We start from the raw sequence: 19,003 nt of genomic DNA on the forward strand, positions 1-19,003 counted from the left end.
CTCTTGAAGTTGTGTTATATGGTTTTGGTATATGAAAACCAGGATTGATGAAACTATAGGGACAGCAAATAGAATATGGATTTTGGTGGGGCGGTGGGGCCAGGGGGGCGGTACAGTGGTGGTTGGTGGGGGTAGGGTGGAATAAACTCACAGTCATGAAGTCAAGTCTGACTCACGGTGACCTCAAAGGGCAGGGTAGAACTACCCCTGTGGGTTTCTGAGACTCTACTCTTTTTTTTTCCTCAAAAGTCCAGGGCTCCAATAGGAGCTTCAAGGTAGAGCAAGAGAAACATATGGCACAATAGTTAAAATCACAGAAAGCCTTATGGCCTTGACCTCATACCTGTAGATCCCCCACTCACCAATATTTTGCTCTCCTGCTGTTTCAATCTGTCAGTTTGGTTAGACATGACTTGACAAATTCACCATGACTTAGAAAGTCTCAGGGACCTCGGTGGTGCAGTAGTTACGCCTTGGCCTGCAATCCTCACCGTCAGTAGTTTGAAACTACCAGCAGCTCCACAGGAGAAACTCTGGGCTTTCTGCTCCCACAAACGGTTACGGTCTCGGAAACCCACAGGAAGTCACTAGGAGTCAACATTGACTCCATGGTAGTGAGTTTTTGCTTTTGACAGATTTTGACGTTTCCCTATAGATGCAAAAATGAACCCATCTTCATCTGAGGGGCAGACTCAGCCAACAATACCTGCAACTGGGATTCAGTCACACCCTTCCGAGCGAAGAAAACAATCTGAGCACCAGAGGGTCTAGATTTCTCCAGAAAACCCCTGCCTCCACACCCTGACTGTAAATTAATCGTTGCTCCAGGAGCAGATTTTGATGGAATAGTACACTCCGTCTTCTTGAGTACTCACTAACTCTAGCCCCGCTCCATCCAGTCCATTCTGACTCAAAGGGATTCTATAGGTCAGAGTAGAGCTGCCCCTGTGGGTTTCCGAGGCTGCAACTCTACTGGAGTAAAAAAACTCACCTTCCTCTCCCGGAGCAGCTGGTGGTTTTGAACTGCTGACCTTAAGGTTAGCAGCCCAACCCATAACCCATAACCCGCTAAACCACCTGGGCTGAATATTCTCCCTCACTCTGTTGCCCATGTCTGGTGAATTGGCTAAGTTACAAGTGGATGTCCCATCGTCCACTTTTTCTGAACACTTTCACCCTCTACCCTCCCCTCCTCAAGACTAGTCCATAACCTCCCACATCTCCTACCCTTCCATCCTGCCTAAAAGATTCCAGCACCCTACACTACATTCCCATCTGGGTCCTGCAGTGTTATTCTGGGGTCTCCATAACTCACAGATTCACTGAGGTTCATATTGCAAAAGAGATCGATTGCCTGATAATCCCACCTTGTGTGACCAGGACACTTTCTTACTTTATTGTGTTTTTGGCAAAATTTTACACAGCAAATTAGGGTTCCCTTGAACAATTTGCATACAAATTGTTCGTTTGCAATTTTCACAACCCGTCAGCAGGTTCATAAAATCCTGTTTGCTCTATTTCCATTGATCTAGCTTCTCTTTCCTCCCTCCAGGGAGCCTCCCCTTTGCCTGAGAGTAAAGGTTGACCATTTGATCTTCATAGCCAGGTTTAAAGGTGGCTTTCGGGAACGAGTCTTGGAGGTTGCTCCAGACTCTGTGGGTCCAGCAGGTTTGGTAGGACCCTGTGAGGCTGTCGGGTTCTACTAGCATTTCCCCTTTCTCTGGTTACTGATGTTTATAAATTCATTTATCTGGAAAGCAAAGCGGGCCTGGAGGCAGGCGGATGGGTGGGGTGACTGCCTTGCCCGCTGACTCTGGGCGCCCAGACTCAGGATCCTGGGTTTACTGCCCCAGCTGAGACCGCTCTCCAGAAGCCACACCCACCCGCGCTCCAGTTGTCACCAGCAAGGGGCGGGGCCTGGCGGGTTTAAAAGCACGGCGGGCCCGGAGCAGACATCGTGTCCCAGGGCCGCTCAGCACCTGCCTTGGCTCAGGACGGCCCGCAAGCCGAGCCGCCAGGACCCCGCTGACTTCTGCAGCCCGAACTCCCGCCTCCGCGCCATGGCCAAGGTGAGTGCGCCCCAGGACCCTTAGGAGGGGCGGGGGAATAGGGGCGTCAGGGAGAAATGCCGGGACCTTGGGACAGGATGGACTTGGAAGCTGCTGCATCAGTGTTTTGAGAGGACTCTGGCCTCACCTTGCAAGATATCCTCCCACCCCCCACTGGAGAATGTTAGGGGTGAGACCCAGGCCGGGCAGGGGTAGAGAATTCAATTCAAAATTTGGGGGAAGGGTCATGGGCTCTAGGTGAGGGAGGGAGGGGTTAGGGAACAAGGGGGCACGGTGGACTGCGGAAAGTTACATCAGCAGGCCCGCCCTGTCCCCCAACTAGGTTACCTGCTAAGCAGACTAGGGGACCCCTGGTGGCATGGTTATTAGCTATGCATTGGACTGATAACCTCGAGGTGAGCTGTTTGAGACCACCAGCCTCCAAGGGAGAAAGCAGGCTTCCTACTCCTGTTAAGAGTTAGTCTGGCTCTACAGAGGACTACAGAAAAAAAAAAAAAGAGTTAGTCTGAGGGGGGGGCAGTTCTACCCAACCCTACAGGGTTGTTATCAGAATGGACCGTTGGCAGTGAGTGAGAGGAAAAGGGTCACGCATCAGGGTGACCTCTTGGGGCTAAAAGAGCACAGGGGAGACTTGGCCCTCCTTGAAGGGATCTTGTCTGCCTGCCCCACCCCCAGGAAGATCCCTTCTCTGAGAAGCCCTGAAGCCCTGCCTTGTCCCACGGACCTTCCCTAGAAATAGAAGAGACCAAAAGGGAGTTAAAGAGAGATTGAAGAGTTGTGGCTTGAAGGTGGATGAGAGCATCTTTCTCGTCCTTTCTCCTGCCTTCCCCTGTCCCGCAGAGAGCCCCTCACTGGAGGGGGGGGATTCACAAGGTCCATTTGGGGTCAACATTGCACCTCTGGTTCTCTTTCAGAAAGCACGAGGTTTTTACTCGATAGAGATCAGTGACGCAGAGGACATGGAGGAAACAAAGAAGGGGAAGTCCAAGGCCCCCAACAACGTGTACTGGAAATGCAAGAGGAATCACCAGAAAGAGGAGATTACGGAAGAACCTGATCTGGTCAGTAACCTGAAGTCTTAAGTCCCGTTGAGCGGTGCTCTCCTGAGAGTTTTGTCCTCTAACAAAAGAATCATCCAGATCAAGCAACCGAAAATTCTCTTGCTGTTTGTTTTATGGTTTAAGAAAGGGTGGGGGTGGGGTGGGGAGTGCTGTGATAGCATCTGTCAGTCAGGACAGAGCGGATTCCTGCATGTACTTGGAGCCTGTCCCAGGTAGAGCTCAGAGGGGAAAGCCCCCTAGCTCTCTCTTCCCTGCTGGTTTAAGTGAGATGTAAATGAGTGCTTGCCAGTTTTTAGCCAGTAAAGTAAAAGTATTTGAGCCAGAGCCTACTGAGGAAGACGACAGACTTCCATGGGTTTCTGGACATGAGGGAAAAGATAGCTAAGACAGACACTTTAGATAAACCCTAGCACTAGGTGAACGGAATTTAAACCCTAGTTTGATCAAAGCTTCAGTTTCCTCTTTCGCACAATAGAAACTAAAACTGGTGCCCAGCCTGGAATGGGATAAAGCATGGATTGAGACTGGGGGGCATAGTTGATGCTCCAGAAGTAGGAATGATTTGTTTGTCTATCTCTAGCACTTATGATCGAAACAAACATAGCTGCTCTTTCTTGGCACTGCTGTTTACATCATGACGCTATGTCCATCTGGTGTGTGTGGGTTCATACAAGTGAAAACCGGTTTGTTTTTAGCGCTTTGTGCTTCTTTCTCCTTCCCGCCTTACGTTCTTCACAAGAGTTCGTTACATTGCGACAGCTTGATGCTCTTGTGCTGTGGTGTCTCAGGTGCTTAGAACCTTGATTCCAGCTTCTGAATAAACGTCAGCACATTGATAATGGCACAGTGCTCACCGCTGCGCCGCGATGCCCAGTCAGTAGTTTGAAGTCACCAGCTGCTCCCGGGAAGCGAAACTTGACTTTCTACTCCCAAAAAGAGTTACGGTCTCAGAAACTCAAAGGGTCAATTCTACCCTGGGCTGTGGGGTCTTAATGAGTCAGCATCAACTCAAATGGCAGTGCATTTGGTTACCCACGCCTGTGCTGTTCCCATGATGCCAACAGGGGTCATGAAGACACCCATGCCCCCTGAAACCTGGGCGTATGAGAAGGAGGAAGGTATTTGGCCACAAGGCACAGCGCGTCTCTAGGCACGAGGTCCATCCCTTCATGGGATCTGTCCGGAGCTTAGCATGCATATGGTGATGTGCTTGGCTGGTTATCAATCTGTGGGCCTCCGGAGTCAGTTGGACCCTACCTTCATCTTTTCAGTCCCTGGTGCTGTCACAATCGTAACGTGGTTAGATGGAATGAGAGGGCAAGAAGAAGAAGAAGAAAGGTAGCTTATTGGATGGCTAAATCTGCAACATGAAACTTTTTCTACACGCCATAATTAAGAAAAGAGACGGGTGTGGTACCAATTCCAGCATGTATGTCAGACTCTCAGGAATTGAAAATCAAGCCATTAGGGAAAAATAAGAGTAGATACACTGTGTCCCTCCTCAATGCTGGGTTTTCTAGGGGCCAAGGAAGACTTACCCATGGGTTTTCTGAAGCTACCTCACCTTCTGCACTACCCAGCCTTCTCCCTCCCACCCTCACATTCTACAATGTGTAGGGTACCCCCTCACCCCCGACACAGCAAAGACTTGTCTAGTTCCCACCATCAAATGTGCTGAAAGTGAAAAGCCAGCTTCAGTACAGGGCTGCTGTGAGTCAGAATAATCTGAATGTCACACAAGAGCAGTCCAGTGACTCTGATACAATTAGCAAGGGGGGGCCTATGGCTACTTGGCAAGTGTTTCTCTGTGGGGTTTCTCTAACCAGGAACTTCTTGAGTTCCATTACTTGAACAAGGAAGAAAGACTTGCTTTTTGGTGCCAGAGACACCCTGTTGGGTCTGCATGGATAAGGAGTTGTCCGCAGACAAGTTTCTGGCAGATGTTCAAGTAAGATGCAGTGGGTCTAATTTGGTATTACTCAGTAACAGATGTTTAGGTCTGAATTCAGTATCCAGATATGAGAACCCAAAAGACAAGTATCTTAGGTTGTACACATGTGCTGGACAACACGTGTTGATTAAATCTAATGACTGCTCAAAAAACAAAACAAAAGCCAAACTCACTGCTATTTGCCAGTGACAGCTACGAGGTGGTAAATGACAAATTAAGACCTAACTCTTTAGTCTCTCTCTCTCTCTCTCTCTCTCTCTCTCTCTCTCTCTCTCTCTCTCTCTCTCTCTCTCTAGTTTCATCAGCACATCATTCACATACCATAACATTTAATAGTTCAATCATATCAAGAATAATCATACAATCATTCCCCCCATTCAATTTTAGAAAAATTGTTTCATGGTTTTCATGGTTAAATTGTGTTTTCATGGTTAAATTGCTTTTAAAATGTGTTGTGTAATCACAATCAGTTCTATAGTGTTTCATCCCCTCTCCCACATACATTGTTTGTTCCCCCAATTCCTCACCCTCACTACCTCCCACCCCCCAACCTTACCTCCCCTATCAAGGCTGTCCTTATATCTTGCCTGTGGTTAGAGGGGATCTGCCAGTGGCCTAACCTGACAAGATACTCTGCAAACGGGTTTTGAGCTCTCACTGTCTTCCACAGCCTTCTAAAAATTAGGTGTTCACAATTCAGGCTCTGATACTTCGTTGTATTTTGATTTGGTTATTGTTATCCTTGGATCACACAAGCTGGTGTGCTTCTTCCATGTGGACTTAGCTGACTCCTCACTTAGATGGCTGCTTGTTTGAATCCATGCCTTTAAGACCCCAGACACTATTCCAATTGATAGCTGGGCACCATCTGTTTTCTTCACCACACTTTTCTGTAGCACCATTCAGGGATCATTTCAAGAAGGGGAGTATCGAGCAGGGCCAGGTCATCAGAAGTAAATCTTCTTGGATTGGGCCCAGACTCCATCTGCTTGTCTCTGGGAAATACACGACTCAGGTTTACTTAGGTGGTTGTATTATGACAAAATCAAAACCCCTTAAGAATAACTACATCAACAACAGCAAAAAACCAACCAGCAAACTAACACAACTAAACAAAAAACAAACTAACTAACTAAAGGTAGGAAAACATACACCCATAGAAAAAGAAAAGTAAGACATTGCCAGTCATCCCTCTGGGGTATAATTTGAATGCACTGACAGCATCACCAATTTTTACAACAACATCACTCTGGGCACTGTTGGTATTAGGAATCTCTTTGAGTACAGTCCCATCATGATCGGCAATCCATGAGTTGTTCAATCTCCCATTCGATTGAGCTCGGTTTACACAAGTATGGGCATTGGTGCTGGGGGAAACTTCTTAGCTCAATTCTTCCAAGTGCAGGTCCCTGCCAACAAATCAAAACCTGTCATGTCACCGTGAGGGGCCATTGAGATGCTAAATAGAGCAGGGTTCTCCACCTGTGGGTCGTGACCCTTTGGAGGTCAAATGACCCTTTCACAGGGTGGCCTAAAACCACTGGAAAACATGTATTTCTGATAGTCTTAGGAACAAAGACATCGCTGTGCTATCCGTCTCCAGGCAGGTTTGCCCACATGCAGATATGCCCCCATATGAGTACCGGGCGTGAAGACTTACCCATGCTACACCATGCTTCAAGGCACAATTTCATTTATTTAGAATTAGAAGTAAATGTTTCACAATATATAATTACCTATTGTTTTGTGACTAATCACTATGCTTTAATTATGTTCAATTTGTAATGATGAAAATACATCCTGCATATTAGATACTTACATTATGATTTATAACAGCAGCAAAATTACAGTTATGAAGTAGCAATGAAAATAATTTTATGGTTGGGGAGTCACCACAACATGAGGAACTGTATGAAAGGGTCACGGCATGAGGAAGGTTGGGAACCACTAAACTAGATGGAGATTCTGGGTCCCTTTCTATTGGACACCTACCAAGGTGGGGGGGTCCAATGACCACCACTTCCACAAGTCCAGGGCGGCCTCTCTCTGATTCCAAGATTCTTTGGAAGCCTTTCCCTTCCCTTCCCGTTCTGCATCAGCTGCCTGGCCAAATGGGTCTTTTCTTTTCCTCCCACATGTTCTGGCTCCTCGCCCATCCTTAGTGCTACACCCAGATTTCATGGTCAAAGCTCAGGGTTGGAACCATTTGGCATTATCTAATCCACTCTTCCTCTGATGGGTTTCAGGATGACCATAAACTCAGCTTTGAAGACCTGGAAAAGAAGTACGGAACCAACATTGTGGTGGTAAGTCCTCAAAAACCAAGGACCAGTTAGAGAAGGCCTGGACCCTATAAAGGAAAAGGTGTGTGGCTCTTCAACAGGAAGGTGAAGCAGAGAGAGCTCTTCCAGGTCTCCGTAAATCTCTGCTGTCCCTTTAAGTTGAGTGCCCTGTAGCAGCAACTTTGAGAACAGTGGGACTCTATGCCTAGAGTGGCTGAAGGGCTAGCTAACCTTGAAGAGATGATGTGTCTGAGATCATTCCTTTTCACTGGCTGTTGGCTAAACACAATCCTTGTGCTGTGACTGTCCCAAGCTGTGGTATCCTCTGAAAGATATTGATACTTTCTCACTGCTTATAATCCCTGCGTCCATACAGTATTGTGACACATGTTGGTTGCTTTCTCATGAGAGAATGGGGAGAGCCAGGGTTAAACAAGCTAAGATCAAGATGAACAGTCTAATGGACCACGCAAACCCCAGTCTCCATGAACCAGAGGTTAGAACTCCGTGGTGCCTGGCCACCACTGCTGAATGCTCCGAAAGGAATCCAATAGGAGCCCTGAGGTAGAGAAAGAGAGACATGGCACAAAAGTTAAAATCAAGGAACGACCTATGGCCTTTACACATCCTCAGGTCTGGAACTAAATTAACCCCTTGACTCAGCTTCTAGCCAAACTACCAACAAGCCTTAAAGGAAAGCAATACCCCCAGGGGGGAATGCTCATTAGCGAAATCAACCCTTCCACATTAAAAGAGCAGTGTGTTGCCCAGGGATGGAGCTCAGGAGGAAGGAATGGGGGATCAGAAAGGACAAAGGGGTAAACATAAGGAGGAAGTGGGAAGAGGCTGTTACATTATAGGAACTGCATTCAATGAGTTGAAATTAAGGGTATGTGAATTGGTGAATAGAAAAACCAATGTGCTCTGTAAACGTTCACAATTTTAAAAGTTTTTTTGAATCATTTAAAAACCAATATATTTGGTTGGAACAACAAACCCAAACAGGGGCAGTCTAAGAAGCGTGCTTGTCCCACCTTTTCCTCTTCCAGGAGCGCACCAATGTGTTCAAAGGCTGCCACCTCCGAAAGCACGGCTTTCAGCTGTGAGCTCAAAAGCCAATGAAAACTCAACTCTAGGTGCCTTGATACCACGAGGGATACTGAACATGTGGTAGAAATGCCCTCTGTGTGCAGACCATTAAACTGAACACGGAGAGGCAACAAAGATGAAGAAGAAGATCTCTGCTCTTAAGCTGGACACAATTATGTGGAGAACACAGATTGTATGAAAAAGATCAGGTTTTGTGCTTAAATGACAAGTGAGAGGTTTAGACAGTATGAAGAGAGGATGATGAATTCTAATCAGAGAGGGACCACAGCAACCTCCATAGGTGATACAGTGTTTGCACTGGGGCTTAAGAGCACCCACAGAGCCAAAAAGACAGAAGGCGTTTGGAGCCTGAGAGCTAATGGGTTCGCTAGGACCTAGGGTATAGAAAGGGAAGCGATGACCTAGACATGAGTCTCGGGAAAGGTGAGCGGGGTGAGATTGTCAAGCAATTTGACATTGAATGCAAGGAGTAGAGACTGGTGAGCTGTCTAAGGAGCACACTTTCCAAGCAGGGACGTGATCTGATAAGATTAACTCCAGATTATGTTATGTGCCATTGAGGTGGTTCCACTCATTGTGACCAAATGTACAATAGGACAAAGCATGAGGCTGTCCTGTGCCACCCTCAAAATCATTATGTTTGAACCTGTTGTCTCAGACACGGGGTCAGTCCATGCCATTGAGGGTCTCCTTCGTTTTCACTGACCCTCTACTTTACCAAGCATGAAATCCTTCTCCAGGGTCTGGTCTCTCCTGATAACACGTCCAAAGTACATTAGATGAAGTCTTGACTTCTTCACTTTTAAAGAGCATTCTGGCTACACTATCTTCAGATTTCTTTGTTTTTCTGGCAGTCCAGGGTAGTTTCAATATTCTTCACCAGTATTCACCCATTTTTATCCTGTCTGCCCTCTTCATTGTCCAGCTTTCACATGAATATGAGATGACTGAGAATCCCTTGGCTTGCTTCTGGTGTACCTTCAGCCTCAAAATGACTTCTTGCTCATTAATACCTTAGTAACGTTGTGCACCTGATTTGCTCAATGCAAGGGGTTGTTTGATTTCTTGACTCCATCCATGAGGCATTGATTATGAAGACAAGTACAATAGAATCCTTGACGATTTCAAGCTTTTCTCTGTTTATCGGGATATTGTCTGTTGGTCCAGTTGTGAAGATTTTTTGTTGTTGTTTTCATCACAAGAGCCATAATCTATCTACTGAAGACCATAGTTCTTGATCTGTATCAGTAAGTGCTTCAAGCCATCTTGGCTTTCAGAAAGCAAGATTGTGTCATCTGCATAGATCAGGTTGTTAATAAGTGCAGAAATCGGATCTAACCTGCTGAGACAGAACTATTGTCTGATACTTCTTTTGTTCTTGTGTGGCCTTTTCAGGGCCTCTCCAGTGCAAGAGCAGCAGAGCTCCTGGCACAGGTTGGACCCAATGCCCTCAGCCCTCCCAAGAAGACCCCGGAAATTGTCAAGTTGTTCAAGCAAATGGTGGGGGGCTTCTCTGTCCTCCTGTGGATTGGCGTCTTTCTGAGCTGGATCACATATGGAATTGAGTATTCCTACCATCCAACTACCAGCTTAGACGAGGTAAGGTCCCGGCTGCTGTCCTACGTGGCATTGCCAACTTGCAAACAGGGGGAACAAACCTAGGTCTTGAATCTAGGCCTGAGCGGGCAGAGCACAGCACTGTTTCCCCTCAGTAAAACATATCTGGCTTCCTCATGTCTAAGCAGCAGTGTGAACATGAATGAAAAAGCTGGAAAAAGGCCTATTTCATGAATTCCTAGTGAGAGAAGATCAGCCTCTTCACTGACATATTTTTTCAATATTTCTCCTCAAAGTTAATCTTAGTCTTTAAATATGGAGAGCATTTATGCTTGTTGGAAAGTGGGTACTAACTAGGAGATCAAATTGGCCAATATTCTGCTAACAGTAAGAATGGATCAACATGTGGTAACACAAAAGACTCAAATCTCCAGAAAGGGAAATCCGTATGGCTAGGGGACGGAGAAGTACGGGTAGGTGCATGCGACTAGGGATGGTGTGGGGATTGGCTGAAACAGGCACAAGTGAAGGGGGGTTTCTTAGGTGAGGGAAATGCTACAATGTTTCAAGACTGCCTGCAGTGGTAGTTGCACAATCTATAAACTTGCTACATTAAATAAATACATAAATAATCATTGGCATGCACACTTGAAACTAGTAAAAGTTGTGGGCTGTGAAGGATGTGGTCCCAAATGGCATCTTCCTCCCCTTTCTATGGAGACGCGTCGCCATAGAAGCTGGTTCACGATTGTTTGCTGTTCTGATTTTCTCCCAATCCTCAGGTGTATTTGGGCGCCGTGCTTGCTGCAGTTGTTGTTTTAACGGGATCGTTTGCGTACTACCAAGAGGCCAAAAGCACCAACATCATTGCCAGCTTCAGTAAGATGATTCCTCAGGTGAGTAGACCAGCCATCTCTCGTCTAGTGTCTGAATTACTTTTATAAGACGAAGCATCAATTAATCAAGTGACCTGCTCTCTCAGCACCCATTTCCTCATGGGTTTTGAGAGAATCAAATGAAGTGAGACAGGAAACTTGTCAAGAACCCAGGAGGGTGGAAACACCATCTGCACAACTTCTTCTGCGACTTCTCTGAAGGACTTGGGAAGCATCAGGACAAGCTCATCCCAGAGGAAACTGTACGAGTTCAGGAATCATTCACTGGCAGCCAAGAAAATCCACCTGTGATTCTTTCTCGGGGGCCATTTTGTTTTCAGTCCTCAACTCAGTGCATGCTTCCCGGGATGCTGTCGCCATGGCCACCAGTGCTCGCCCTTCCCTTTACACAGGCCTGGCTGGCAGTGTGGCCTCTAGAGAGGCCATGAGCCATTTTGACAAAGAGCAGGAGAACTGGGTCGTCCTTAGCCCCTCCTCCAAACAAACAAACAAGGAAACAAACACTTGTCAATCAGAAGGTGGCATTGTGGACGCAAGAGATGGAACCCTTGGCTAAACTCAAAAGCTCTACTTCATTAGAGTTTTCTCTACTTTGGCACTGAACCCCTTGACTTCACCTTCAGTAGTTTCCCCGAATGTTGACAGCCATGGTCTTTCAGACTTAATTGTCTCTCCATTTCCATCAGGCCTTTGCTTCTGGTTTCAAGAGTATCTCTATGAGTTAGTTTGTTCTGAAGAAGAAAACTAGTTCTGGGGTCTTCAGTCCTCAAGTGTAACACACACGCTTTATTTGGGGTCATTCTAACCTCCATGGGTTCTCATGTTCGTGTCTGAGATTCGGAGAGGTACGACTGAAGGAGCGGGATTCGCTTCGGGCCAGGATCTGAGACACCTCTCCTGCTTTTCTCTCCCAGCAAGCTCTCGTCATCCGAGACGGGGAGAAGAAGACAATCCCTGCGGAGCAGCTGGTGGTGGGGGACATAGTGGAGATTAAAGGAGGAGACCAGATTCCCGCAGACCTCAGACTGCTGTCTTCGCAGGGGTGCAAGGTAAGCATCGTGTGGCACCTCTAAGGATCAGCTCCTCACCCGTTGCTCTTCCATTGGCTTTACTAATTTCAGTATAACTCGGCCAAGAAGCACAATTTTGAACATTGTTTCCAATCTTCTCCTAGGTGGATAACTCATCGCTCACTGGGGAATCGGAGCCCCAGCCCCGGACCTGTGAATGCACCCATGACAACCCCCTGGAAACAAAGAACATTGGCTTCTTTTCTTCAACCTGCCTGGAAGGTCAGTCCAGCTGGTTCTTGGGACCAGATTAATTTCTCCCTCCTTAAGCGTCATGCTTTTCTTTTTACTATCTCTTGCTATAAAGCTTTTCCTTGCATTGTCATGTACTTCTGTATCATGAAAGCTATCAAAGAGAAGACTATAAAATAGATTCTATTTCCTTCACAGTCAAGGACCCCTGGAATAAATTGTCTATTCCCCTATAGGCTCAGCAACTGGCATGGTCATCAACACGGGTGACCGCACCGTCATCGGACAGATTGCCTCCCTGGCTTCAGGAGTTGGAAATGAGAAGACCCCCCTTGCCATTGAGATCGAGCATTTTGTTCGTGTTGTGGCAGGAGTGGCTGTTTCCATAGGCCTTGCTTTCTTCTTCATCGCTATTTCCATGAAGTACCCTGTCCTGGACTCCATCATCTTCCTCATCGGCATCAGTGAAGCCAATGTGCCTGAGGGCTTCCAGGCCACTGTCACTGTAAGTCATGTTTCCTGTACCCTGACATTGTTAACATCTATTGCTGGGTGAGCGACCACAAATGGCTACAAACTTCCTATTTATAATGAGGAATTCTTGCCCCATAAAATGACAATAATGGAGCATTCTGAAGAGATGGCTACTTAGAGGGACAAAAGGAAGGAATTGTGAGCTATTTAAAGTCAGAGGCAATGTGCTGGAAAGCTGTACATTTTCATTTTCAAGAGATCTAGCAATGACCATGCACATCACTTTGGTCCGTACGGTCTAGATAAGGTAGACTTCTGCCATCCTTGATTGTTTTCTTCCAGAGTCTACTTTCATCCTCACAAGTCTTTAATAGGAATAACAAATTCGTGGCAATTTTGATCTAGGAATTTATGAACAGTTACATGATTTGCCTCAATTTTCTCCTCTCAGAAGCCCAAACTGAATCCCTTCCATTTTCTTCAGTGGACTCAACCAGCTCTTTCCTGACTCTACCTTACATTCAACTTTGGATCTTCGCTTTTAAGGGCTCACTTATTAGTCTTTACGCAAAAGCTACCCTCCTTCCCAGTCTCTGCTGTGGGTTGAGGAAAAGAGTCATATTTTATATAATCTTTGGTCTAATATTATCCTGCTCAAAGACAGAGTAATTTCTTAGATCCCAGATCTCTTATGTCATGAGATTGTACCTGAAGAAATAGAGCCAAGACAACCCTTTGAGAGAGGGGAGTTTTAAAGAGAGAGCTACGTTTTTAAAATATGGAGCTCCGAAAACGAAACAAATACTTCTTGATCCCCTGAAGCAAAAAGTGAGTCCTTTGAAACAAATTCCTTGGCATATGCCAGTCAAAATCTCTCCCTCATACTTTCATTCTTATAAATTCTATGGAAGATGGTTGGCCAAAGATCAATTCATCATGATGCATGGGTAAAGGCCATAAAAGTCTTACTTCTCTTTCCCATCTATGTGTCTTTGGGTGACAAGACCAAAAAAGAAAGGTGTGTTTAAAAGTAAAGAATTTTGGCTTGTAAGGCTTACCAACCACCAGGCTTATTTGGATACATTTGTAACTATTCCTCTGTCTTAAAATTTGTCTAGTTCTCCCCTAAAATTCAATCATTAATAAGATTAGTTATTTGTTTATTTTATTTTATTTTTAAAAAACATTTTATTGGGAACTCTTACAGGTTTTATTACCATCTGTAGTTCAATTAGATTAAGACTAATTGTACAGTTGTTGCCATCATCATTTTCAACACATTTTCTTTTCTTCTTGAACTCCTTGATATCAGCTCCCCTTTATCCTTCCCTCCCACCCTACCACTCCCGATAGCTATTTATTTTTTATCAAAACAAATTCAAGTCGATCTTTTCCTACCCATGCTCTAAAAAATGTGGGTGTATTTGTTATTATTAAACTATATAGCAAAACATACAGCACTTCAATAGTTTCTACTTATACCCCCCCCAAAAAAAAAACATAAATAGTCACATTGACTAAATATGTCAAATTAAGCAACCATTCTGTACCACCCTTATCTGAGTGTACAAATTCATTTCCCCAAAAGTTACTTCTTCCATCTTTCAAGTGACTGCTGTCAATGTGGTATCATAACCATCAGTGGTGCACAAGGCAGCCATCCTTTGATCTCACTCACTCTTTGGTGTGAGTTGGATGAAGGGTTACAGAGCAGACCACTTTCCATCGAACAATCACGCACATTTCATGCCATGGATGGCACTCACCACAGTGTAACTAACACCACTTCTCCCGCTCCTTCCACCAATGTTCTGTCTCCATCCTTCTTTTCTAACCTCTGAACTCTGTGCTTGGACAGATACTGCCTTTGAGATCCCAACTGGTTATTTTGCCTAAGGTGCAATTGTTCCCTTCATGGACCTGTCTACTGTTTCGCTAACATTTGAGCCACTGGGTGAGTTCATTTTGAGACCCTACGGGTGACGACGGGCCTAAATCTTAGGAATCCTACCAGTCTCTATCTGACCAGAAACCCTGTTCTCCTTTAAGATTTTGTGTTCTGTTCCTCCTTTTTTTCCTCCCACTCTATCCCGGCCCTTTAAAGGTGATCCTTTTTAGGAAGGTTGATAGAGGTAGCTGGGTACTAGCTAATTCTTCTGACTTCAGAGTTATGAACATGAAGGTAGACATTCTTTACGAGTCAAGTTAAATGATAGTTTTGTTCTATGAAGGCTTCTGGGGATGTTTCTGGGTTAAGGTTTAAAGTTGATCTCAGTGCATTTTTTTCAGGGGTTCATCTAGCCTCCATCGCTCCAGAAATTCTAGAGTCCTTGAGAATTATTTGAAATTCCACTTTGCATTTTCCCTCTTTTAGGGGAAAGAGTAAGTGATTAAATGTCAGTGATGTCTACCTGAGCTTATTTCAAAAGCTTTCTTTCCTTGACCAACTAGGTGATGCTGACACTGACCGCAAAACGGCTGGCTAGGAAGAACTGCCTGGTGAAGAACCTGGAGACGGTGGAGACCCTCGGCTCCACCTCCATCATCTGCTCTGACAAGACAGGGACTCTGACCCAGAACAGGATGAGTGTGGCCCATCTGTGGTTCGATAATCAGATCTTTGTGGCTGACACCAGTGAAGACCATTTGAGTAAGTCTCATGGAATATTCTGCATGGTGTAAACCTATGGACCTAAGTCTAGAGTGCTAGGCACTCTCTGAGAATTATGTAAGAGGAGGACTATTTTTATAGTACACCTCAACCACCACTAGCTGTTCTTTACCTTCCAGACCAGACCTTTGACCAAAGCTCAAGGACCTGGACCTCCTTGGCCAAGATAATAGCGCTGTGTAATCGAGCTGAGTTCAAGCCAGGACAGCAAAGTGTGCCCATAATGAAGGTAAGGCATCTGCTTAACTTGGTCTTAGTGATAGCCCTATTGGAGTCACTTCCTCTGTTCTGTTGGCACATGTTTTAATCGCTCCAATTGATGAAAGTCTATAGCAAATCTGACTAATAAGATATGAAGAAAAATTCCTTCCCTCCAGCTAGGGTTGAGAATTCACAAAAACTCAAAGGTTCTCAGAATGTTGATTTAGGTCATTTTGAAAATGGTTTTCTTCCAGTCACGAATATTTCTTATATTCCTTCTCCAATTTCCTCGCCACATAACAGTGTAATCTGCCATTGTTTTTTGACGTAAATGCTATTTACTGTAGTTTCAAATATGATGTCAAGTAAGAAAAGTATTGTTGAGAAAGCAGAAACCTTTACTAAACAAAAATATCAAAATGTGAAGCGATGGCTTTGTTTTTGACACATCCTCCATCTAGGCTTATACGCTTCTGAAAGTTGTGTTTCTGTCTCTCAAATCCCTAACTCAAACCACTTTACCTCTTTTCCATTAAAACAGTGTCCATCTACTCTAATCCCTCTATTATATTGCAAATGTCTTCATTGCAGAATATCAATATCTCTGGCTCCTTACTTTCAGCCTTGTGAATTTGTTTTACTTTGAGAATTATTGATTTAAGTGGATGGATTTCTAGGTGGTGGCTTTGTGTATGTTGATCTCAGGTTGATCACTTCTGTTGTTGATTCTCTGAACAATGAACTCCCTTTAGTACTTTTGGTGCTAGGTATTAATTTTACAGATTCCTTTAATTTCTCTTTATTTGGAAAGTCTTTATTTTTCCTCATATTTGGGAGATTATTTTGTTGGATATAAGATTCTTGGTTTATATATATTTGTTCAGAGTTTTGCATATGTCATCACATTGCCTTCTTGTCTGCACAGTGTATGTTGAAAAATTTGAGCTGATAGTTATTGGCTCCCTTTGTAGGTAACTTTTCTCTCTACCCCCACCCCCAACCCCTACCAAGCTGCTCTTGAGAGTCTTTCCTTGTTCTTGATATTGAAAAGTTTGGCTATAATATGACACAGTTTTCTTTTGAGATCTATCTTGTTTGTGGTTCTTTCAGCTTTTTGATTGGTTATTTTACCTTCTTTTATGTTGTTGTGGACGTTTTCTTTAATAGGTCTAGGACTACTTACTCTGTGTTTTTGTTGATGTTTCTTCCTGTTCTGGAATCCCAATCAACACCTGGCTTTGTGAAAAACTTACAATACTTTCTTTTTTTCTACTTTTTGAGTTTAGAGTCAAGCTGGCTGTCACATCCCTCTAAAACAGTGGTTCTCAACTTTCAAAATGCTGCTGCCCTTTGATACTGTTCCTAAAGTTGTGGTGACCCCCAACCATAACATTATTTTCATTGCTACTTCGTATGTGTAGTTTTTCTATTATGAATCAGGTGACTCATGTGAAAGGGTCATTCAACCCCCAAAGGGGTGGCAACCCACAGGTTGAGAACCAAAGCTCTAAAACCTTAATCATTCTTCCGTGATTTTCTTTATCCCCAGCATTCATGCTAGCATCTATCCTTATGTACATCTCTTTAGGCACGGTATCCTGGTTTCTCTAAGGCTTCTGTTTGTTGTTGTTTTTTAATCTATAGCCCACCCACTTTTCAAAATGTAGTTCAAATGCCACTTCTTCCATGAAACATCACAGTCCTCATTAAGTTCCCGTTTGTGAGCTTTTCTAACTCCAGCAGGTAACACCATCATTACATTCACTAATGGTCATGTAGTCATCTTGTTTCTCCTGCTAGACTGTAAATTCTCAGTCAAAAATACACATTGGTTCCTGTGCTAAAAGCAGGTGGGTTTATTGAAAATAAACACACACAATAAAACAGTTTATAATCCAAATATCGATTTCTTTTCATTCCCAGAAAACTGTGGTTGGAGATGCCTCAGAAACTGCTCTCTTGAAATTCTCAGAGATTATTTTGGGCGATGTGATGGACATTAGGAAGAGAAACCACAAAGTAGCTGAAATCCCCTTCAACTCCACCAACAAATTTCAGGTGAGTTTTCCTCATAATTGGCGATTTTTATTATTACGGCAATGTTTCTATATGCATATCCATTTTGTATAGTACATAATTTGAATAATGCTCGACTTTATAAAAATCGTCAGGGATGTAGGGGCTGTCCATCTGATCAATTCAGATAAAAGTTCTCGTCTTCCTCCTTTCCCCAAAGTTGGCTAGAGAGAAAGAAAGGGGAAGAGCTTGCAAAGTCAACAGTTCTACTCCTGCCTCATCCCTCTGTATCACACACACTGGCATGTCCCTCCCATGCAACATACTAGCTTCTTACAGTTGGTGGTGCATTTATAGCAAATGAAATGCTTATGATAGTTTTTGACTTTCAAGTAACGTTTGTAGACGGGAAAGGCAGCAGCCTGAATGAAAGCAAAAAGGGACAGGGGAGAATGTGTCCTGTGGCAGTGACTTTTACGTTGGGTCAGCAGTTGAAAACCACCAGCTGCTCCTCATGGGGAAGATGAGGCTCTCTGCTCTTATAGAGTCACATCGGAAACCCACAGGAGCAGTCCCACCCTGTCCTACAGGGTCCCAGTGAGTCAGAACAGAATCAGTGGCAGTGAGTTGCTAGGTATCAGGCACTTTAAATACATTATTTCATTTTATCCTCATTTAATACGACACCTGCGAGATACTAATAATTCATCCCAACTACTAAATAAGGGGACACGTCCTTTAAAATTGCTGACTTGCATGTCTGTGTGGCTCAACCAATTTTCATAGCAAGTCTGCTTCATGCCAACGTTCATGCTTTCCTACCAGAGCAAATTTCGTGCCTGTCATGTGAGTAACCCTTTGTTGTTTTTAAAAACAAACAAATATATGACTCTGAGATGACCTTGTTTTACCTGCTGGCTCTGAGATGACCCAGAGAGACCCAATCCACAGCAGAACGAAACTGCACAGTCTGTGCCGTCCTCACGAATGCTCCTTTACGGGATCCCAGTGTCACAACCACTGTATCGCCCATCTCTTTGAAGACCTTCCTCCTTTTCCCTGCCCCTTTTCTTTATAAACATGATGTCCTTCTCCAGGGACTGATCTCTCCTGACAACGTGTCCAAGAGCAGTCCATGGTACTGTCAATATCCTTCTCTTCGCACCACAATTCAAATGAATCAGTTCTGCTCTGGTCTTCCTTATTCAATTTTCGTATGCATAGGAGGAAATTGGAAATACTATGGGTGAGTTCAAATTGGAAAACTCTTGATTTTCAGTTGAGCAAAGTGCAACACCATTGCGATACCAGGACTTTGTGTGTGTCTGTGGTGGGGTGGGGGGTGGGCAACAAAACACACATTTAGCTAAATAGGCAACTACCAAAAGTTTATGAATTTTAAACCCAGGAACTCTCATTCAAACCAAAAGAGGAAATAGAATGACTAGAAAAC

At 44.5% G+C, this 19,003-nt stretch overlaps 1 protein-coding gene across 1 annotated transcript in view; it reads left to right on the forward strand.

The window, feature by feature from the left end:
• The first annotated feature begins 3,013 nt into the window (after positions 1 to 3,013).
• Positions 3,014 to 19,003, forward strand: part of LOC142461650 (potassium-transporting ATPase alpha chain 2-like) — a 33,308-nt gene continuing 17,318 nt past the window's right edge. The window contains exons 1-10 of the mRNA XM_075563598.1: positions 3,014 to 3,130; positions 7,328 to 7,387; positions 9,869 to 10,072; positions 10,813 to 10,926; positions 11,841 to 11,975; positions 12,101 to 12,218; positions 12,425 to 12,693; positions 15,114 to 15,312; positions 15,453 to 15,562; positions 17,458 to 17,592. Of these exons, the coding sequence (XP_075419713.1) occupies positions 3,029 to 3,130; positions 7,328 to 7,387; positions 9,869 to 10,072; positions 10,813 to 10,926; positions 11,841 to 11,975; positions 12,101 to 12,218; positions 12,425 to 12,693; positions 15,114 to 15,312; positions 15,453 to 15,562; positions 17,458 to 17,592 (1,446 nt within the window). The 5' untranslated portion in view covers positions 3,014 to 3,028. The remainder of the gene's footprint in view (positions 3,131 to 7,327; positions 7,388 to 9,868; positions 10,073 to 10,812; positions 10,927 to 11,840; positions 11,976 to 12,100; positions 12,219 to 12,424; positions 12,694 to 15,113; positions 15,313 to 15,452; positions 15,563 to 17,457; positions 17,593 to 19,003) is intronic.

This window comes from Tenrec ecaudatus, chromosome 11 (genome assembly GCF_050624435.1).
Source record: "Tenrec ecaudatus isolate mTenEca1 chromosome 11, mTenEca1.hap1, whole genome shotgun sequence".
Classification (NCBI taxonomy): Eukaryota; Metazoa; Chordata; class Mammalia; order Afrosoricida; family Tenrecidae; genus Tenrec; species Tenrec ecaudatus.